Below are 24,092 nucleotides of genomic sequence, written 5' to 3' on the forward strand. Positions count from 1 at the left end.
GAGAGGGTGTGTGCATAAGGGGTAAGGAGTCACCCTGTGGTCCCTTAAGTTCCCTACCAGGTGCAGAGTCAGGATCACAATCTGACCCTAAATAATTACCAGAAAACATAGTGACTCTGTCCTGGGGGTACACATGATGTCACAACACTGGCTCCCTACCTGCTCGTATTATCGTCGTCATCAGAGTCAATGAAGCTGCTGGATTCCAACTCACTGCTCATCATGGTGGAAGAGCTGTCATAGCCAGGGGGGTGCTCGCGGTGCCTGTCCAGCTTGGGGTGTCCATTGATTCGAGGGACTGTGAGAAGAAAAGCAGCATATCAGGCATTACACACAAAGGGGAGAGCAACAAAATGATGGTAGTGCTGCAAAGGTGCCAGGGAGGACTGCTCATGGGCCAGGGCCAAATGAGGAAGGCCACACCTTGAAAACAAAATTATTTATGGAGTTTGGCTTTTACTCAACATCTGGAAAATCCTGACCTGGCCCTTCCCTAACTATTCTCCACCTCCTCTATTAAGATCTAGCTAGATATAAGGGCCACTGGAAAAGTCACAGAGAGGGCAGGGCAGACAGAGCAGGGTGGGTTGCAGGTTAAGGGGGAAGGGCATCAGGGAAGCAGCGAAGGGAGCCCAACGCTGGACCAGCAGTGAGTGCTCAAGTCAGGGGCGAGGTTCACCCGCAGAGCTGTGAACAACCAGGACTTATGCTGCACCAGCCTGCCCAGTGGTATCTTCCCCTGAACTTGAAACCTGCAATTAGATTCCCCGCTGCCCAGACACTGCAAATATATTGTAGCCCCCTTGTCTGTGCCATTTCACATGCTTCAAATATGCCTGAGTATTTTGTTTCCCATAACACCACTGTGATAACGCCGCAGGAGTGCATGGACCTTCCCTTTCAAAGATCTGTTTCTTGTACCTGAATGCACCAGTGGTTTGCTTTCCATTAGAGAAACGCTCAGGTTTTCACTCTGCAAAGCAAGCTGCTCTCCCCGTTCCTACCTACTCAGTCATTTGCCACCAAAAGACCCTTCATCTGAAGAGCGATACAGTTTGCCAAGAACTTTCTTGTTCCAGAAGCTGGAAAGGCTGTTGCTGATAAGGCATCCAGTCAAGAAATAAACAAAATGGACTTCAAAAAGGGGCTGACATTTTAAAGCAAGCTTTCCACTTTCCAGCCCTTGGGATTCCTTCCCAGGTCCAAGCAGATTATACACTGGAATGGAAAAGCTTCACAAGGAAAGAATGGCTATGCCAGAAAACATAAAAAGCAGAATGCAATTATATTATGCCCAGCAAGACATCTACAGTCCAAGATCTTTGATAAGTATTTTTGAGCAGGATTACTTAAAAAGAGTGCGTGTGAACTAACAGTAAAGTGCTAGACCAAGAGCTGAGGGATCTGGGTACCTGCTCCGAAGTGCTTCATCTCTCCACCTTGGTTTGCTCATCTGTGAAATGGAAACCTGACCGCTTTGCTCCCTGCCTCCTCATGAATGTTTGCAAAACTCTTTTGAGATCTTCAGATAAAGGCACTAGAGAAGCATAAAGCACTATTATTTTTCTTTATGATTCAAACATTTATGGCTATGAAAGAAAGAATCACCCTACTGTATAATTTCCACATCTCATGCCATCGTGGCACATCCGCATGCGACCCTGGCAGCCCATGGAAACCAAATCCTTCTCTCTCTTTGCAGAGCAAGTGCTGCAGGTTTCTCCTCTCTTGGCTAACGTGGCTCCATTGCGGCTTAAAAACAACCCGCGCTTGCAACATCCATTCAATCAAGCTTCTCACCAGAGATGTATGTTTGCATCTCAGTGCCTGGAGGCGCTAATTCAGATGACAAGATCCATCCAAGCCCTGACTTCTCCACTGGGACTGAAAACCATTTCCAGTAACGGGCACTGAGACTGGCTCTTCTTCCCTAGGGCCAACTCCAAGACCGCCAGGGAAGGTTTTGTATTTCAAGCACCGGGCTGGATATCAGAATTCAGTTCCAGGCTCTGCCCCACGATCCCTGTCACTTCAGCCCTATCATTTAACCTCTCCATACCCACCTCCCCATCTGTGAAACTGAGACAATAATACTTTCCTTGTCATGTTGCTGCAAGTTCTTCATGACAAACATGTCTTCTACTATAGAGAGAGTTTTCCCTAATATCTAACCTTGCTGCAATTTGAGCCCATTGCTCCTTGTTCTGTCATCTCATCTGCCCCCCCTGAGAACAGCCCAGCTCCATCCTCTTTGGACCCCGCTTCAGGGAGTTGAAGGCAGCTATTAAATCCCTCTTCAGTCTTCTCTTCTCCAAACTCCTCTCAGGTGGGCACACATGCTGCCTGGTGTCCTGACACCATTAAGAATCACCTCTAAGGATCACCATTAAGGAACGCTACCTCTGGGGAGGAGTGCCATCAGGAGGCCTGCTGTTGGCATGCCATTTGGTGTGTGAGCAAATACTACCCAACTGCGACTGGCCACTGCTCTTTGAGCTCTTGGCCTGAAAAGCACCTCTATAAGCAGTAAGGCTCAGCCATTGAATGACTTCTTGTTAGCAATCATGATGCAAAAAGGAACGTTAAAGGACTCAAAGTTAAGGTTCTGGTTGAATAAATGTCTGAAAATTCAGCTGCTTCTTTAAACACTAAAATGGGCTAAATATGCATTTCCTTCCTTCTCTCTCTCTCTTTCTTATTTGCATCGCAGAGGATCAGGTAAAAAATAACTAGTGAGAATCCATGCACAATAACCTTTTATTTCTCGTTTGAAAGGCTTGGAGACTAGGCAACTAAGCCATCACATCACACACCAAATAAATAGATACAAGGAAAACTAAAGATGGGACAAATTTTGTCCTTCATAACCTGGAGTTTAATGCTGTGGAGGTAAAAGCTATTTTGATGATCGAGCAGGTGGTCTCAAAACACACAAGTCTATTTACGGAACGGCCACTGAGGAAGTAAAGACTGAACTGTGTTATTTCTTCTCATGGGGAATAGGCCAACTTTGACCTTTGAAAGTCAAGGTCAAGTAATCTGTTCTACAGACTCCCTGAATGTTCAACTCCAGCTACTCAGCCAGGCTTTAAAAAACAATTTTTCTTTCAAAGGTGCTTTCATCCATGACAAAAACAGGAAAAAAAAGGAAGGAGAAGGGAAAGGCTTCCAGACTCGAAAGCTGAGAAAACAGTGCTCTGTTCGTCAAATTAATAGGCTTCAGACAGTTACAGCAGTGTCTGCTAAAGCTAAGGAGAATGCCATTAGCTTGGACTCGTAACAAGGGTCCCTCGTGTGGTATGTACTAAGAGCTTTAACTCTTGATGCAATGACATGAGTAGAAGGTCTGGAGACTTGGGTTCACTATTAGCGATGTGGCCATGGACCTGTCCCATCACCTCTGCGTCTCAGTCCGTCATCTATGTACTTGGGAATGATAAACCAGTAGCTCCCAGGAGGGAGAGCCCTAATATCTGGTAAGTGCTTTAGATGGAAGGTGCTACAGAAATAGGATGCAATGTTACTGGACCAAGACTGGGATATTTGGAGGGGCTTAGGGGAATGCAACACCCAGATCCCACGAAACAGGTAAGTGTTAATGTTCCCAAGCTCCTTTGAAAATTCCCATCTTAAATCACACACAACATTTGGGTCTACCTAGGCAGAAAAGCTTTGTTAATTCTCACATGCCAAAGCAAGAGGCAGAAGAGCCCTGCCATGCCTCTCCAGACACAGGAATGAATGTTCCCTTACTGGTGTGGGGGGCAGCAAGGCAGGGATGGATAAAAGTGGGGAGACGGAAGGGCACCGAGAAATGACCAGCTGCTGAAGAAAGCCTTTTCTGCTGACGGCAATTTAAGGCAATCACCAGGCAATTAGATTCCCCCTTCAGAGCTCCTTCCTCCTGGTGACTCAATAAAATAAGAGCACAAAGCCCCTGCTACAGAGGCAGAACACAGGAAAAGTTAAGGTCCCAGTTCAGCAACAACCTGAAGACGTGCTTTGTAGTCATCATCATGACTGCAGTTCAGAGGGCTCCTACACAATTTGAGCCTGCAGTCAGTACTAGGTTGAATAGCCCTAGCTACTTGTCCAGGGGCAAGCCACCTCTCTTTGTACTGCTTCAGTGCTGGCCATGATTATAAAATTCACTGTGCATCTGGTTAATAAAAGCTGAGCCTGGCTGTGCAGTACAGTGAAGGTGCCGTGCAGCTGGATTTAGACGGCAAACTGATTCCCATCACAACTCTCTCATTTTGAGGTTGCGTTTCCAAGCAGGCACATCGCGGGTGCAGTCTCTCCTGGGCAAGGTGCATTACTTACAAGGGTTTTAGGGAAAGGGGAGGCAGGGGTTAGGAAGGCATTACTGGACTTGCTTTTACTGTGCTGATTACTGCTGCCTTAGATGGATATTAACTATACTTTTACTTTGATTCTACTTTTGAATTTGCTGGAGAAAAAAGATAGGGTTGTCTTTATTAGTTCTTTGTTTAAAAGCCTATTACAAAATACCCTCCCTGACTAAACACAGGGCGCGAACCATATGAGAGGGTCAGATGAACTTCATTCCTTGCTCGTTTGCTCCCACAGCACTTCTTGTTTTGGGGCTTTGCTGTGCTCAAGGATCTAAAAGGCTAAAATTTTCACAATTCATTATGGTTATTTGTCAGGTAGGAGCACTTATGACCCCCAGTCTGGCCCCATTATGCTAAGCACTGCACAAATGCAGAACACCCTGAGGGAGGTGTAAAGGGGAGCCACAAGGAAACAATAATGATCAGAATGAACGGCTGTACCCACAACATACTCTCTACCTAACCCACATTGAGAAGCCCCAATCTCTAGTTCAATGAATAAGAATCACATGTTCAAATCCCCTGGGCAGCACTAACAACCTCAGTCGAACTGACTGTCCCTCACATCACCCTCCAGGAGAAATACTAACAATTACATGTGCAAATGGAGAAATGGAAGCGTTGAGAGATAAGGCCAGAGGGGAGCCTACAGCAGAGCTGGGAACAGAACCCAAATCCCCAGACTCCAGGCCTTTGAGAGCCATTGCTTAGTATCTAAGAGGTGCTAAAGGCAAATTTGCACCCGCCTTGCTGGCTACAGGAAAGGGGTTTTCTGCGAGGAATTTTGCTGGCATTGGGAAGGATGGGGAATCCAGATTCTTCCCTTGCTTTAAGCTGGGCAACTGTAGGGCAACTACTGCATCCCTGAATCACAGCAATGGACAGCATCCTCTATTCATCCCCTGTGCAAGGAGTTAGGCTAAGAAGCTCACCAAGATGTTCTTGCACTCACCTCTCTTTTCCTCACTCTTGTGAAGGCTCCTGGGGATGAATGGAAGAAAAAATACCATGCAACTGAATAGCAATAAAAAATAGCAGTAACAGAATCTGAACTCATCCAGCAGCCGGAGAGGAAATGAGAGAGCAGAGGTGGTCAGCTTGCCAGCAGGTATTTGGAAATCAATCTGTAACTGGGTCTTCAGCAAACACTGCAGATAAACACTAGGATTAAGGAGATCTATCTACCATAATCCATCATTCTGGGTCAGCTCAAACTCCACGCTGTGTTTCTTTCTGAACTGGCTGCAAAGGATTCCTCCCTTCCCATTCCAAAAAGGGCTCCTGGACTTATAAAATAAACACTGGGTTTCCAGTTTATTTTATCAGGTGTGCAGGATGGGGCACTCTCATTATACAAGCCAAAATATAGGAACACATGGCAGCATAAGAAGCAAAAGAACAGTTTTCCCCCCTGCTGCCCACCGCTGCAATCCCCTAGAAAGTCAAGTTAATGAAAACTAACTACAGATTGTAAGAAAGGCAGACCCATAGGCCGCAGAAGGCTTGGATCGCCCCATATAATCATAGGGAAAGTGTGTTAGTGGACAGTTTCTCCCATTATTATTACTGCAATAATAGCCCACTTAACAGCACCAAGCACAGCATTGTGCCAGGGCAAAAGACCATTCCTGCCCCACAGAACTTACATTAGATAGACAAGAAAAAGGGTGAGAGAAAAGCCAGGTTCTCATCTTCACTTTACAGCTAGGTAGCAGGGGCACAGAGCATGACTTGCAAGGGACTTGACTGAGGTCAAACAGGGAGGCTGTAGCAGAGCCAGTAAAAGAATCCAGATTCCTTGCCTCCTGGTCATGCATCCTAAATATGAAGCCACCCTTTCTTCTCCCCACTGTGTGGGTTGCTGGGAACAGTTGTACAGAAAAAGCTACTCAGAGAAGAGAGAAGTGAGGGGTGGAAAAGGACTGAGGTTCCTGCAACCCCCAGATACAAAGACGTGTTGAAATCAAAGACAAAAACTGTGTTCTGAGCCTTAAGGGATGGAGAAAAGAAAAGGAGAGAAAGGGATGAGGGAAAAAAGCAACCAAGGACCTCACGAAAATGCACTGTTAGGAGACTGTGAAGGCAATGAAAAGATTTCCAGGGACACAATTCCCACTTCCCCTATAGCAAAGGCAGCTTCTCTTGACCTCAGACGTCAGTCCTACCTGTAGCCGTACATGGCAGAGGGTGCAAACTCAATTGTAGGGATCCCTCTCACCGTACCAAGGATCCTGGCATCAAGTAAGGGAGCTTCAATATCATCCAGGCAGTAAATGCTGCACACAGCTCTGATTCTCCAGCCTGTATCTCCATGCACCCTTTCAAAGGTGTACTTCAAAGCAGATTCAGCAGGGGCCAACAGCCCTACACCAAGTCTCTGATTTACATTACATTACATTGAGATTTCTTTTGCCTGTTCCTGGTGCATTTTAAAAGGCCCAATGGCACGGTTGAAAGGGGACAGGGTTAACCCTGAATCCTGGCCAACATTCCCCCTTCTCCATTAAATGAAAAACCCCAGGCTCTCAACTCAGAGGCAGTGAAGGGAGCTCCTGATCACTGCATAATAGCCCCTGTGTTTGTCTCTACACTCGCTGCTCCAGGAGCATTTTCTTTTTAAATTTAAGTCATTTTAGTTCCCATGAAAGGTGCCAGGTGAGTAGGTCTGGAGACTGATTTCCTCTGTTGATCCACAGAGCAGATGTAATGCAAGCAGCAGCAGTGCAGGCTTCCCCTGAGCCCCCCACTCCCAAAAACTCACTCCAATGTGGGCTTGCAAGGCGTGTGGGAGGCTATACCTGGGCATGGTGGGTTCTTTGTAGAGAGTAGCAAGAGATGATGGGGGTTAATTAGTGTCCATTATCCTTCTGGGCACTAAGGATGAGGTTTGAAGAGATTCAGACAGCAGTGCTGACCCCATCAGCTCATTTTCCTATAGGGCTGGCAAGCAGCAGCTGTGACATGGTAGCACCTGAAGCTGCAAGAGTCGCTCTCCTACCTGACAGCAAGGGCACTCTTGCACCGATCTAAAACCACTTCTACTTTAAACTGGTCTTGATGGAGAAATGCACTGCTGTGTCTAAGGGCTACCTGATAATGGAACCACTGGCAAACTCACTGACAGGACTGAATGAACACTGAGTCCAAACAGCAGATAGCTCTAGGCATGGGAACTAACTTTTTATTACACGAGTGGACAGCACCTAGCACAATGGGGCGATGCTCTTTAACTAGGGCATTCAGGATGGACTGCAATAGAAGCCAATTCTAATCAAATGCACAGATTCAGAGAGCAGTAGGGTTGGATGGGGCCTCAGGAGTTCGTGAAATCAATGAACAATTTAGAGCTGGGATGGCTTTTGCAATAGGGATAGAAGGAAAAGGACAAGCTGGGCAGTCTGCAGGACAGCCTGGCACGTGAGGCTGAGTTGCGGAAGAAGGATGCAAAAAGTCAACCTCAGCATGAGAGCTGGCAAGAAAGAAGAGACCCAGGGTCAGCAAAAAAGACAAGTGTCACATGTGACAAAGGTAGACCTTCCCAAACTCTTCCCCCAGTGCAGTCCCAACAGGCAGCATCGCTGCCTCCAAGAGCTGCATATCCTTTTGGTATCAGCTAATCCAGCGTGCAACCCTGCTGACACTTCAGTGGTAGCTGAAGCAGGTCCTTACAGATTTACTAACTGGCTCACAATTTACAGCAGACAGGTTTAACAACTTGGCCCTTTATGAGTTTTAAACATCTATTTTTCATAGAGGAGCAATATATAACTTAGAAGCAGCACGGGTCCAAACACCAATCCCCAGAAGACTCTACTTAATACTTCCCCACTGGACACCCCCCCTTTACGACTGTTCTTGCCCTCCCTGCCTTCTCTCTGCTATTCGTTGCTTGCAACTCATAAAACTAATCGGATTGTCGTTAGCTGATCATTTTGATTTCATTTGGTGGAGCTGGCATTGAACAGAGCCCGGATTTTAAAAACCAAGTTCCAGTTGAGGACAGCTTTCCCAAACTTTGATTGGCAGGGCAGCAAGGATCACGTAAAACTCAAGAGCCAGGATTTCATCTCTGTTACACTGGTGAAAAGGGGGTGGCTCTGGCCAAGTCCCTCACCAAGGAGAGAAGTCTCACTTACATTTGGTTTGGAAGGGTTTTAAGCGTGCTGCCCAGGAGGGAACCCGCATTTGGTCCCATTCTGCCCTTGCACGTTCCATAGCTCTCCTGGTCTCGTAACTCTTCTCTATTTTTGCAGCTGAGGGCACCGCAGCATCAAAGGTTGGGTCGCTCCCATGTTCTCTGCAGAAGCCCCAAATTGCCCCAGGCAGTCACTAGACAGAGCAGATTCTTTACTCCATTCAGACTGGGTGGTCTAAGAGCTTTTCTGGGTCACCTTTTCCTCTGTATAATTCCATCTTGCATTCACTCCAGCATCGAGAACTCCAGAGTGTTTAATGGACAGAGTGTTTAAAAGCGATATTTATTGACCGAGACCTCTGAGCTCTCTCCTGCCCCTTATACAGCTGGGAAGGGAGGTGGCTTTCAAAACAGGATGCCCTTCAGGACACAGCGTCTCATCCAAAATGAGGTCATTTTCCCAGTGAATTTTTCTGTTCTGAAATTGTCCCTGAGCGGGTGGCTATTTTACTGAACCTATCTGCCATTGAGGAGTCTTTGCCGAATTTTTTTGAAGGCTAATTCTGGGCATGGCATTCACTGCTCTGCATAGGAGATGAACTATACCAGAGCCTGATCATTGGGCCCAAGAGGCCACACATGTTCTGGTTTTTCTTCTCTGGCTGGAAGGGTATAGCTGTCAGAACCAGGCTTCAGGCAAGAGTCCTGGCGACTCCAAATCTGAAACGTGTCTCCTGCTAACATCCGCAGGTGCTATCTCAGAAGTCACTGATCCCACAAATGCCAATGCTTGCAACTTCCCCCGCCAAAGGAGTCATGGGAAACAAAAAACAAAAGCTCAGAACAGATCTGCTTAATGATTCATATTCATATTTATGCACTGTTTTGGGGGGGGGGGGGGGGGGGTTGCTGCTGTCACCTAGCTTGGATCAGCCAGCATCTGGCTTAGGGGCAAGCTCTTTTGGGCTCACAGATTTCATAGACATTTTGGCTGGAAGGGACCGTGGAGGATCATCAAGTCCAGCCCCCTGCCCCAGGGGCAGGAATTCAGCAGGGATCATAGGATCTCAGCAAGATAAGCATCCAAAGGCGTCTTGAAGGTGCTCAAAGTAGGCGCTTGAACCACCTCTGGTGGCAGTCTATTCCAAACCTTGGGGGCTCGGACAGTAAAGAAGTTTTTTTTTATGTCCAGCCTGAATCGGTCGCAGCGGAGTTTGTGACCGGTCGATCTTGTCATCTCTTGGGGTGCTCTGGTGAACAGACGTTCCCCCAGATCCTGATGAGCACCCCTGATAAACTTATAGGTGGCCACCAGATCACCCCTGAGCCTGGCTCTCAGCCACAGGACTCTTCCCCCCAGTGTGTTAATCAGCATTTCTCCATAAGCAGCATTCCCCTTTTCCGGCTGTCTGCGCTTTGTCCGGCCAACGATTTATTAAGAATTACACCAATTAAGAATTACACCACTGCCCGAACACATTCTTTGCTGCGATTACCTTGCATTAATATTGAGAGGAACTGATACCTTTTGGCATCTCAGCGTATCCCAAGATTTAAATTTCCCTACTTCCCCTACAGCGCACACGAGCTGCTGTTTCAGGAGCTATAAACGTGAGGCTCTGACTTGTGCTCTGATCAGATGGAATGGGACTCTTAATCCCGTGTGTAATATTTAGACTCAAACACAGTTTCCCCATTCATTATCAGGTAAATAATTTATCCCAGACATAAGCGCGATCAGTTCACAGCCATTATGAAGAATTAATGGCCCACATCAATGTTCTACGCTCTAGTCCTCCAAGGGGAACTTTCCCACAGAGGACAGCTGTGAGAGCAGACAGTTTTAACCTGCTGAATGCCACTTCTTACACACAGGCCAAAACAGAGCTGCGCTGCCTATTGGGCGCGTTTCCACTAAAGCTCTGATCTTTCAGCGATATGCCAAGCCTTTAAGAAAGAAGGCAAGCACTACATGGCTGCTGCACCTGCATTTAGCAGTGAGACGGTTCCGCGTGTCTCCAGTTTGGTCTTCAACTAGAGTAACAAAAAAGCAAGGAGTGATCAGAGCCTCTCTTATATAACCTAATAGACTCTTTTTAGTCTGTCCTGCCATCATGTCAGAGCTGGAAGCAAGAAAGGAAGTTTTAGAAAGCTGGCGAGGGACCAATCTACCGAGTAAAGTGGGAGCTTGGACGCCTGGGGTCTATTGACTTCTTGCTCAATGCTAGGCGCACAGATCTCAAACTCCTGGGTGTATACAATGGGATTAAGTTCATTTGAAGTTCAGGACAGGCTGAGGAAGGACACTAACTGTAAGGGAGTCAGAAACAGCATGATTCAGAGGATCAGGAGGTGGATGCTGGAGTCACTAGGAGACTCTAACCTCAGATAAAAGAATACTTAAGAACATTGAGGGAACTGAGGCAGGGGCGAGTGTTCAAGTGTGCTGTCTCGATCTGTGCGTTCCTTGCAGAAATCAAAGAGCAACTGGTCCTTCTGGACACCTACAAATGCCCAACCAAGCATCTGTTTTCTCAACTATCACATGTCCCTGGAGGGAGAAACTACAAATCCCCATGCAGCTGGACTATAGGAAAAAGGTGTGCCTCAGCTAATAAGAGCCATAATGGGCCCTGAAAGTCTAGAACAACTGGGTTATGATGTCCCATTTCTGTAAAGGGGTGATGAGGGATGTGCCAGAAAGGCCAAGGAAACAGCAAATGCTGCAAAATATTCAGTGGAGAGGAAACTGAAGAGAATATGAGCCCAGTAAGATGGGGACCAAATACAGCAGCTTCGTGGCTGTGCAGCTTGGGAGCTTCCCCAGGGCTGTGTTACACATTCACATGGAGGCTTTGTTTCCTAAGGGATGAAATAAATCCTTAAAACACTGAGAGGCAGGGGTGCGTTCTCTGTCACTTATACAGAGTGCCGTAGTTTCCAAGACTAAAGACAACGTGGTCACAATGTGCATTTGCTGGCGCTGTGACCCATCAGAGCGCACAGGAATCTCATTTAGGATGGAGTTTGATACCTACAGTGATGCACACGGGGCTGAGCTTCTGGATAGCATCGGACTGGTTCCAAAGGCCTCATCAGGTGGTGACACCACTTGTGGCAATGCCTCCTATTGTGCTGGGGTCTTTGAGAGGGACGTGGCTGCTGCCGGTGCTCCTGCTGCCTCTCCTGCCGGGATCGGCTTCTACCAAAGCATTCCAAAAACGTGGGTGTAACCATTGCCCTGCCCACCCGGTGCCCAGCAAAGGTGTCCGCTGTATGCAATGTGACAGCTACTCTGCGCACGTCGAGCAAACAAATCCAGCCGCACAAGGTTCTCTCGCTCTGTGCCTGAGCAATGATTGTTTCTGAAAGAAAGTAAGCCCGATCACAGCTCCAGCTGGGGCATTAAGCAAATTCCATTTCCGAAGATTCAAAGATTATTGGGAGGGGGGGAAAGTGTGTGTCTGCACTGGTCTTCCTCCGTGACATAATCCCAAAGAAGCTCGTGCCCGAGAGGCAGCCCATCTGGTGAGCACTGAATCTGCAAGGGACTGGGGAGACAGAACAAAAATCATTTGCACTGGCCTTTTCACTCTGCCGTTTCCAGAACGCACTTTGCACTCGCAGCTGCAGGATACGAGTCACTCTCTTTTTTATGGATCATCTCCAAAGATCCAAATCCTTTTACAGACACATTTTTAATGGGATCCGGGAATATATGCTACAGCCCTCTTTTATCCAAACAGGCCATGCATAAGCACAGCTTTGGAATTTGCATGATTACTTTTTGCTATATGCTTGGACTACTGGAGATTATGGCGATTTGGGGATTTTAAAAAAATTTTAATATATTGCAGGAATTCATCTCGGAACAAAATAATACTGCCTGATTTTTCTTGTTTCACTGGGATTTTAAAAAATATTTTAGTTTATTATGATTTGGGGGCCTAAAAGGATAAAACATACATAATAAATTACTGTAGAAATAATATCCTTATACTATGTTTGCGGGAGTTTCCCTTGTATATATTTGCTCAGCCTTCATTCACATATACTGTTAACCTTAATATGAGTACTGGCAGGTTTCTCAGGCAAAACTCCTTCAATTATCTTGGTACAGATCCAAAAGAAATCCAGGAACCTCTGCTTAATAAAAGATAAAACAGACCAATTGTTCTGTCAGGGTTATGGCAGAGGCATTTTTAATCACGTACAGTGGGCTAAATTCTGTCTCATTCAATAGAAGATAAACCAGATTACTGTTCATGAAGTCAATGAGAGTTTGGTACGTGTAAGAGACCCCAAAATACATTCTTAAAACTTCGGGATCTTAAATACTATGTCCCTAATTCAGGAAATGACGTAGCATGTCCAATTGTCCATCCATGTTTAAGTGTTAAGTATGTGCTTAGATCCCTTTGACTTCAAGGGATTTAAGCATATGTCTTTTCCTGAATCAGGGCACCCTGAGATCCAGGACCCACCTCAGGCAAAGTTTCTACCTGCTTTGATGGGAGTTATGCTTGAATAGGAAGCCTGTTATTTAGCTCCTCACCCTCTAAAGTAATTGTGGAATTGGTTGTATACATTTTTCTGCTTGCTGAATTTCCAATAGCAAAGGAAACTATCTTTGTATTTAAACTCCTCTTTATGCTCAAACCCTGCCCCAGCTTTCTTGTTATACGCTCCAGTACAGATACACGGGAACAGTTTCTTGAGGAATGGTTTTTAGTTATGTAACTAAAACAAATTTTCAGAGGTGCTGCAGATCCTCAGCACCCACTGATTTCAATAGGATTTACAGTGGCCTGATGCCTCTCAAGATTCAGTTCGTTATTAATTCCCCGTTGCAAAGAGATTTTCATAGTCCATGCCTGGGCCATTAGAACACATGCAACAGAGACAAATTACAGCACTCGCTCTTTTACTATAGGACATTTAACCAGACGAGCGCTTGGAGAGATTTCTCAGCTTTGTTGAAAGCTTTTACAACTGCTTTTTTAAAAATTTTCTTTTTAAAAAGCTTTTTATATTTACTCCCTCTTCCCCCTCCTTTCCTTTATTTGTTCTCCGTATGTCTAGGCAATCGGGCTGGGAGTGCAGGGGTGATACTGCCACAGACTAAATCCACGCATATTTTTCTATTATTATTAAGGTTCAAATTTTGTTACGATAGTGCTCCAAAGATTCCTATATTCCAGATGGCATTGCATACATTACCGCATATGCTAAATGTAAACAAATCTATCCTATCTTTTGGAGAACTTTCTGTGACATATAGCTTCAATAACTGTTTTTCTTCAGTTCACATTTGTGCAGGTCTGTTTTGTTATCTACCTCCATGACTCCCCCAGGCCAGGCAACTTGTTCCCTAACTTCTATTTCTGCCACTCACTTATTTTAATAACCTAACAGATTTAAAAAAAATGCCTTCCACTTTGCACACCCAATTAGCTCTACCTTTTGTTTCCATTCAGGTTAGGAAATATTTCCTTTAATTTGAACTATCAATGCTATAAAATGTACCCAACTTTTTGCCTGGGGAATGCACATATTTAAAACGGCTGCTGATTTCAACACTGTCTGTCATCAGCGAGCTGCGGCGTGCACCTCCAGTACTGACATACCCATGGCCTGTGATCAGATATTTGAACAATTTCTCCCTTGATTTTACCAGACTCTGAGTTGATAATTGCTAACTAGAGAAAGATTAGAGTATTTTTCTGTACTGATGCCAAAACAATGGGGCTTTTTAACTTTAAATGAGTGTTACATTTCTGTATTCAAAGTGTCCAAGCAAGAAAATGGATCTCAATCTCTCACATACACATGCTCCCCTCCAAACCCACCTGCACCCCAGCATTCATACCCCTCCTGAGCTTTTTAGACTGCAACAGACTCCCTCCAACCACAGAGTCAATAAGCTGCTATAGTTACTTACTTTAAAGCACAACTTCTGCTGGCCAGACTGGGCAGAACAAACTTCAGCCTGGATTTCCTATGAAATCCTTTAAAAAAATAGAAATAAAAAACCCCAGCACTCAACCCCACCGTGCCTAAGGATACCTGAGACACTGGTTATTGAGACAGCCGTCACTCTGCCTTCATCTTAGGCGCAGCTGCATCACTCAGAGCAAAGCCAATGAGGGGAAAGCTATGCAAATGTTTCAGGGATGTGCTCTACTCCTCTGGCCTCCTGCCTTGCCTCTGGCGCACGCATTGTTGCGGTGATGAATAGCTCCTTCAGTAGCGAGTCCCCATAGGGCAGCGCTGGGAGGACAGGTATGCTCCCTTCCAGCAGGCAGCTGACACATGCAGGGCAACAAAGGGGTCTCTAGTGAGAAGGCACGTTCTCTCCATCGCCGCTCGAAGCAGGAGGTCATGAGCTGCTTCGACAACAGAGGAAAGAAACACCGTGTTTTGCTTTCAGCGGCGTACGCTCCACACAAAGCATAACAGCTTAATATGCCTGCAAACACACTCCTGCCCTGTCCCCATCTGAGTACCCCAGCCACCACCACGGTGCCTGCTAAGGAAGCTAAGGATAATTCATTCCATTATCCCTCCGGCTTGCTGAGCCAGAATAAAGGTGGCAGTAAATGACATCAGCTCGACGAAGAGGCCACTGGGATTCAGATTGTGATGTCTTGCGTTAACTCAGCTGAGCTCAGACAAATATGACATGGAAATTACAATCTGCTCCAACAGAGTTTGTAGCTGGTGAAAAAAAATGCTCCAGTCTCCAGCCATTCCTAACATAAGCGACAGGACAGATGAACCTGGCAGCATCGAGACTCCTCCTAAAGAGAGAGACCCCCCCAGGACACATGATCTCCTTTCCCTGACATGGGTTTCCCTATATAAACAATGCAAGTGCTGTTTGGTCCAGAACGGCTTGGTTATATCCTTATATCCCTGTCTCCTAGTGGAGAAGGCTTCTCACACATACAGATGCATCACATACAGAAGCCGTACAATAGCTTCATGCACCATGTACAGTGTACATCTGTATTCAGACTTTCATGCAGCAAGATGACAAATGTCATCCATAAGATTGGATGGATGGATTCGTTAGAGAGAGATGCTTATACACTACATAGTCCATCCATCATATGATTTTATCCATCACAGGATGATGGTTCTGGTGGAACCGCAGCTGGGATGCTGCATTCAGATCTGGGCACCACATCACCAGAAATTCACTGACGTGATGTAGCCAGTTCAAAGGTGCCCAGAGCAAATGATCAGGGCACTGGAACAAATGACAAAGGAAAGTAATTGAAAGGAGCTAGATCCATACCCCATGACTGTGTGTGGACTGAGGGGGTGGGACTCAATACCAGCCTACAAACATCAGGAAGACTAAAACTTTTACTGTACACCAAGTCCAGCTAGTCAGATATAGCCAAGAGAAGAGTATAAGAAAGATGAGAAGGAAAACTGAGAGGAGAGAAGGCCATGGAGAGAGCTTAACCCCTGACACATCAGATTCCTTACGCCTTCTAACATTAGCATTATACGGTATGTGGCTATTCATGCAATGTCTATAGATGGCCCACCACTTTTCTGACCCTGTTAAGTTCTAGACCTCAGCGACTGAGTGTGGCAAACTCAGTTCAGCTCCGTCAGGTGGTAAAAAATTGAAATCACTACCTTGGCTTTGTTCTGGAGACACAGAACAAGAGGCCTCACTACCATTGTCAGTCCCACACCGCATTTAGTCCACCCCTCCTAACAACTTAGAGGCCTTGTCCAAGAAGACCTGTAGGACCTAAAAAGAGAAGAGCTGCCATAAATCTCCCAACTGCAGCATCTGGGCGTGCTTAAAGACCATTTTACCTTCACCATCCCCAGATGCGAATGGCAAGAGTTCTCTTCTCCAGTCTTTGGCCTTTTGTTCCTAGCTAAACTGCCTCACCTGGGGGAACTGTTTAACTCAGCGATGCTTGACTTGGGGCCTACAGGCCAGATTCAGCCTGCAAAGGCATATTATGCAGCCTGTGGGTCTCCCAACGGGGCTGGAAATTTGGGGGCAGGGAGCAGTGGCAGTGTTAATTGCTGCTACTCTGCTGCCAAATTTCCAGGTGCATGGGGAGCCCTGTAGGCTGGACGGTTGAATAAAAGTGTTCACATGAGCCAGCGTACACCCGTGTAATTTGAACTGGTAACGTTTTCCTTAGTCTCTAACACGCCAGCGTAAATGAGAATCATTCCCCTTGCCTCAGCATTTCCTTGACACAGATTCTGCACTCTGCCTCCTTTGCCTTTGTATCCAATACCCATCTGGGAATTCAAGGCCTATTCTATTAAGGACCAGGGACTTTCTGCCCTTGTTGACCCCTGGCTCCTATTTCTTCATTACAGGACAGCGGAGTCCCTTGAGACTAACAAAAGCCTTTCAATCTGTCATGATGACATTAGGGTAAGGCATAGCTCAGGAGGCTAATGTGTGTCCTCCTTGACTTTTATCAATGATGGAGAAGGACTCGCCCAGAGGGAGAAAAGCACTTCAAAGTGCAAAATCAAATGAGCCTTGACAGGGGGAAGCAGGGAAAAGGTATCTGCTTAAGGAAGTTATAAAGGGGGCTCCCATTAGCACAGACAGATGTCACAGCCAAGCCTAAATCTGCTACAGAATAAGAGAGCTCCACCACTCTCTCTCTCTCTCTGGAGGGAGGCTTCAATGACTATATGCTGAACCCATTATATAACCTTGTTAATGGGCATGTACAACCTCACCTACAGCTGTGGCACCAGGTATGTGAATGTGGGCTGTTATCACTGCCGTGGAGGCAAGTCAGGGAGAAGCATGGGGCTGGGTATCTCGTCATTGCCTTGTAGTCCTCTTCATCGACATCCACCTACTGTCTTGTGTTCATGTGGCAAGCTTTTTGGAGCAGGTATAGCTTCTTCGTTACCTTTTTGTACAGCACCTAGCACTTTTAAATGCTGCCTCCATGCAGATCAATATATTATTATCAGTAACAGACTTCTCCCTCTCATGCATCACCAAATGTACTTGGAAAATCACAAGCCTGCTGCTCAGTGATGTTAGCAACCCATGCCATTCTTTATTTCTCCTTAATACCTGGGTACATAAGTCCACTGGAGATACCCTTTGGAAGGCAATCTGCCTTCATGTTAAACACGAGGCCAAGCTGGAAACGAGCCGGTGGCAGCTGAGCAACGCTAAGTCCTTGGACATCTGGGTGAGTGATCCCTGAGAGTTACGGCTTCCAGTGTCAATGCAGCAACTGTTTGGTTTGGCAAGAGGAGGTAATCACTTATCCCTAATGGCTTTTCCTTCAAACAGCAGTAACTGCTACAGTTATTTGTTAAAGGAAAAGTAACAACAAACACAATCAGTCACAAACAATTGCTTTCCAGCACTGGATCCGTCTCAGTTCGGATTAGCAGATGGGTTTCGATAATACCCCGCTCGTACAGCACATTACATTTTGATTCCTTTTCTATACAACTTCCAATAGATTTCCCCACCAGTTTCACACTTCCAGCTACAACTCACAGAGCATCGATTATGCCTCATAAGCTACTCCCCTAGTACGTACAGTAGGTCTCAGTATCCACATTTCATAGGTGGCGAAACTGAGGCAGAGACACAAAGGGACTGACCCACAGTCACTTGAAAAGCCAACAGAGGAGTTGAAAGCAGATGTTAAGAGACCAAGATCTTAGCTCTTTTTATATAAACACTAGGCAACACTTCTCACCAGAGTGCCATTACATCCCAAAATACATATCTGAGCACCTGTACCTGCAATTCAAATCAAAAGGATCTGCAGGTTCCCGACACCAATGAACACCAGGCCATTATAGGCTATTACACTTATCTGAACATGTAACACTGACATTCACAAGTTAATGTTTTCCAATGCACCTCTTCCTTGTGTGCCTTGATTTCAGCACAGTGCTTAGTATATTAGTGTATTCAAAACACCTCGCTGCTCCCCAAACACCACCCAAAACACCTGCCTGGCAATCTCCCCTCCATGCACCTACTGAAATGACAGCGCTCACATTTGGATGTTAGCATCTTATGCAATAATAAAACGAGGCCAGAGATTGTTGGGCAAAGCTGGTGCTTTTTTGAAGCTGTTGTGCATGCTGCTGTTCCGACTGGTTCTGAACAAAGGGTTTTGGGAATACGGACCCACAGCCCTCTCCAAGGCCCCAAAATGCATACGCTACCACAAGTACTGGAAATGGGGAACCACCACTCTTCCAAACAGTCGCAGGCCCTTGAGAGTAGGTGCTAGGCATTTCCCAAAGCACAGGTCATTAACCGAGCATTTTTCAACTGTACATACAATGGTTAATTCTGCCACGGTGCAAACTCTGCCTTGAAACAATGGCACCAACACTTGATACCCGGAGACTTGTCCAAAATGGGCAGCAACTATAAAACATTCTGAACTCCAACAGAAACTTGTCTCTTAATTACCTCCCTAATTAGACTTTCCACAGTCCCCATTCTCACTCCTCCTCAGGAAACGGACATGGGACCTTTGTCCTAGTCAGCAAGGGGTCCCGCGAACATGTGCCAAGCAGACCTCCCACATTTCTAATTAAGAGCCCTGGCTCCACTCTCGCTTAATAGGACTTGGTCAACTTTTCCAAGCATCAAGTCTTTTTGTTGCTTAGAGAGCGAGAGAAAAGCAAGAGGGCGAGAGCTCTCCCATAGTGACAGCTTGGCCCATTCAGCCTCTAAGTTTATTTGCAGCTAAACCCCAATATAGATTTGTTGCTAATTAGCGTGAAAGGTGATTGAAAGACATATTTCCTAACTCATACAAAAGCCTCAAGCCGGTACAAAGAGTCTTGTGGGTATCCCCCTTCCCACCCCAATTATTTGTCTGCTTACTTTAGTGTCCTCCCACCTCCCGCCACACTTTTTTCCCCTTAAAATCACATTTAATAAGGTAACTTTGTCCAGGTCTGCTTGACAAAGCTCATCTTTGTCTGCTGGTTGCAGCACGCTCAATGCAGAGAGAGATAACACTAACATCAGTGCAAACATTGTTTTCTTTTGTGCCTGCTGTGTAACTTTCTGGTTTGGGAACACCGGAGCCTAGAAATCATACCATCCCTCTAAGGAGAAATATGCTGCCGCTTCCTTGTCCTCTTTGTTTTCTAGCTGTTTTATTAGGTACGCTGGGGATCTGTAGATGAAGATTAAAGTCTACATCACAGTGTTTGACATCTGAGGATGTTATGTCACTCCGGCACTCACTTACAGGGATTATTCTATTTTAATATCATTTAAAGACAGTCTGCTGGGAGCAAGGTAAGTTGGAAGGTTGTAGCCTGCATAAACTGAAGCTCTTGTTCCAATGCAGGAGTAGCACATGAATAATTAAAGGGGGTTCCCCTGCCCCAATGACGTGGAGGAGCTTCAAATGGGCCCTAGAGCAGAACTTGAGCAGCATGAGTGTTCCCGGAGAGCCCGATTCAGCACGCTGCTTAACCAGGTGCTTATGAATGATGAGGTTTGGATTTAAGCACTTGCTTGAAGGTAAGCATACACGGGCTCAAGTTTCCATACAGTTTCACTTGATTTTTGTCTAAGGCTTTAAATCTAAACACCACCACACCTCTTTCAATGCATGCTGCCACTTCAAACAATTTAAAACCATATACTTTGCAACTTGAGCTACTTCCTGGGAGAAATTACCCTATGAAGGTTTTTGATCATCTACAAAGGCTTAAAAAAAAAGCAGAACAGATACAGCCATTGCGAAGCCTGGAGCCATTTATTTCTATATTTTAAAGCAGTAACACATTTTTGGAAAAGTAGGTGACAGGTGAACATCCTCACATGGACTGGAGTCACCCCGATGCAGTGTATCACAGAAGCTTTGCTACTGCAAACCCCTTTACCGGCCCTGGTCGCCGCCTGCACAACGACCAGATCAAGCATTAACCGAATTCCCCTCTAATTCCTATTTTAATGAAAAGCATGGCTTAACATTTTTTTCCTGAAACGCCACGCAAAGCTAATCATGCACTTCAGAGACAATCATTCTGGCAGCAGAGGCCCAATAAAGCTTCTCCATTAAAGTATATTACCCTTATTTTGCCAGTCCATTTCTCAACGTTTTCATTTAGATTTCACGCGAATACAAGGGGGAAGTATTTGGCTCTAAAACCCCTGACAAAAAGGCAGAGTAGCTCTCTGTAGGAACGGTGATATTGAAGAAACAGGAACTCATACCTATTTTTACCAAGACATCAGAGGACCAGCAAACCCAACCAGTATTTGAAGCAGCTGCAGACAAGGATGTGGGGCTCTCTGCTCTGCTCTCGCTGCTTTGTGCAAGAGGGCTGAGTTAAGTTTATTCGTGAAAACCTCCCAAAGGCATGAAAAGATTGAGTACAGCTCCAACTGACTGACACGGCTGATAAGGAGACCTCAGGAAAACTGAATGCTGGCCCTTCAGGAGCTGCATATAGTCTACTATCTTCAGCATTTAGGCCGTCAGTAGGTCAAACTTGTTAGGGGCTGCCCAAAGAAAGAATTTATTCCACTTTGAGAAGTGAGAATCTTTCAGATGGAGGATTTCCTGCCTTACCTGAGGATTTTGGGTTTTTTTTTTAATTTCAAGCAAGCAGCTTCCAGCACTGCTGGCATCCAAGCTATCAGATGCACCAACTGCAGATGGGGGAACCAGATCTGATGCTGATTCTGGAGCAGGCTGAAGAGGTCACCTGGACATCTGCAGCAGGTCCAACAGCCAAAACTGGCATGACCAATGAAAGGCTATCGAGATGGTCCAATCCTCACCTGAACTTAGACACTATTTTGGGGATCACGGGAATAGGTGGAAAGGCACAGAAGGAAGCCTGAACAATACTGGAACTAAAAGGTGTTTGATAAGCAGCCCTTCTGGAGCAGAAATCCAGGCATTTAGTGTCCACCTCTATGACAAACACATTTATAAAGGAGATTCTCTCACTGCTGAAATGTGTGGTCTGTGAAGGTCTTCTTCAGAAACCACTCACTTAGAAAGTCTGTATAGGAATTCAGTAGGAGTCCGTTTTCCAGATCACCCCCATCCATGTCTGTTCTTCCCTCGAAAATAAGGCAAGGAGTCACACAAACAGTATCACGTTACAGGGGATATATCAGGGCCTCCTCAGGTAGGGGCACAGCATCTATTTACTTGTGCCCATGAAGGCATACGAGCAACTCAGAAGCACTTTCTTTTTCTTTTTTTATTACCTCCACCACCACCATCATGAGTAATCTTGCAAAGAATGAGTGATCGCGTGTAGCCCAACATTTACAAGCAATCCTATCATGACAACACAATACTAACGAGCACTGGGAATATTGACCTTTTCCCTATCACTGGAAATCTTTAAATTAGGACTTTGTGTCTCAGTAAGACAGGCTCTAGTTCAGCCACAGGCCGTTAGGTTCTCTGGAAGAATTGTTGGATGAAGTTCTCTAGCTTGTGTTATATCGATAATGCTAATGGTAATGATGCTGTCTGACCTTAAAGTCTATTAGCTAATTTTTTTGAAGAGCAACTCCTTCCACAATGAGCCAATTTGCACAAATTATGGAGGGGAAAAATTGGCAAAGAAATTGACTGCAGCCTCCAAGGAGTTATAACAAGTCGGGGGGACCAATATCATATGAATAACACTGAGATCAGCAGCACAGGCCACTGGACCAGTACTCAGTCCATCTACTCCCACCTCTACCACTGATCTACACTGATCATGGGCCACACACTTCCCTTCTCTGTTTACCCTGCCATGCCTTGTCATATCTATTGAGACTGTAAGCAAATGATTCTTAACCAAGGTGCCATGGCTCCCTGGGGTGCCTTAATATCCTTTTAAGGGTGCTGTGGGATGCTGCGTAATGATAGTGCTATTAGGCATTCATACATGGTTCACAATATAAACCCAGAGATTTAAAATAGAAATCCATAGCATTAAAAAAAAGTTTGACCTGATGTGGCCTGAGTTTTTCCCAGCTGAAGAACTACTCTATTTGTTTTCTGTAGTCAAAAAAGAAGTGAGAACTAAGAACTGGCATTTTCTGAAGGGTATCTGGAGCCTAATGAAATAGCTTATAGCAGTAGTTCTCAATCTGGGACAAGCACTCTCTCTCTTTCACTTGCGCGTGCATGCACACACGCACACACACACACACACACACACAATCTTTGTCTGTATGCATGCACGCACACACACACAATCTCTATATGTATGCACACACACACACACAAGATCTCTGTATGTATGCATGCACGCGCACACACACAGTCTCTATATGTATGCACACACACACACAAGATCTCTGTATGTATGCGCACACGCACACGCACAATCTCTATATGTATGCACCCAGCACAATGGGGATCTTGGTTGGGGCCACAGGTCCTATTGTGAAACAAAAGATAAAAATTAACAGCAACGAAATAGAGACTTTGAAATTCACACTCCACCTCCCCATGCAGAGATGCACGTCTTCTGCTAAATCTTTCCACTTCCAATCAGCTCCTTCCCCGTCCCTCTCATATCCTTGCTCCTGAATGACTGGTCTGTACAAGATCTTAATTTAACTGAACATTAAACAGGGCTTTCCATTATCAAAGCCTATGGCTCAAGAAAGACAGGGGAGATTATTCTGTAATGATTCCATTGCTGTGTGGAGTGACAAGTCAGCTGAGATAGACTCGTGATGCTAACCCTTAAGGACAGGAAGAAATGAAAGGTAGCGTAGTTTACCCTGCCTATGTGGCTGGCTGTTGCAATCATCATCATAAGCCAGCCTGGAAACAGAGAAATAAGCTTGTATCACCCCTACTCACACACAAACCCACATACAAATGGCCCTATAACAGCACAAATGTGCCATCACAAAAACATTTAGACTACGGTAGACTCTACTGGTACCAATCAAGGATGTAGACTCATTATTATTTCTAGGAGTTGTACAGGTGTTCTAGGTGTTACATTATTTAGGAACTGATGGTAGTAGTAGCTCTTTGCGAGCAACAAGGGAACATTCAAGTTTTGTCCCTAGAGAAATGCACATGATGGAAAGTCACCCATGAGGTCAGGTCCCTCTCACTTTTGATTTTGCAGGTGCAAAGGATAAGGCATCCTAGATAATTGCCTCAACAAGAGCTTCTGGTGAAATACTGAAGCAAAAAGGACTACTGTCATCCTCGGATGTATAAAAATGGGAAATATCAAGTAGATAAATGAACTTGCCTCTGCAAGTACTACTAGAACAAGACCTAGAATCCGGGCTGATGCCCACACTCTGAAAGTGGTGGACTACCAGAAAACTTTAAGGGAGGGAAACAAAAATGCCCCTGGGGGTGAAAAGCAAGCCTGATCATGTCAGGCTTAAGGAGCGCAAATCATTCAGCTTACTAAAAGGAAGATTGAGAATTGACTCGATCACTGCGTACTTACCCAAGGAAAAGGTATCTCATGGTGTGGGGCTCTTCAGTTTTGTTGACAAAGACATAGCAAGATGCAGTGGCTGGAACTTGGACAATTTCCGTTAGAAATAAGAGCCGGATTTCCAGCAGTGAATACAATAAACCCTGGGAAGA

The 24,092-nt window shown here is 45.5% G+C and overlaps 1 protein-coding gene across 5 annotated transcripts in view; it reads right to left on the bottom strand.

Moving 5' to 3' along the window:
• The window catches only part of DVL1 (dishevelled segment polarity protein 1), a 139,954-nt gene that overhangs the window by 33,642 nt on the left and 82,220 nt on the right, over window positions 1-24,092 (bottom strand). For 3 of the 5 annotated variants that reach the window (XM_025198117.1, XM_025198118.1, XM_025198116.1), the window contains exon 5: window positions 160-298. In XM_025198117.1, coding sequence (XP_025053902.1) covers window positions 160-298 — 139 coding nt within the window. Of the gene's footprint in view, window positions 1-159; window positions 299-1,412; window positions 1,538-11,528; window positions 12,042-24,092 lie in introns of all 5 variants that reach the window. The other 2 variants (XM_025198120.1, XM_025198119.1) reach the window with 2 other exon arrangements.

Source organism: Alligator sinensis, unplaced genomic scaffold (genome assembly GCF_000455745.1).
Source record: "Alligator sinensis unplaced genomic scaffold, ASM45574v1 scaffold569_1, whole genome shotgun sequence".
NCBI lineage: Eukaryota > Metazoa > Chordata > Crocodylia > Alligatoridae > Alligator > Alligator sinensis.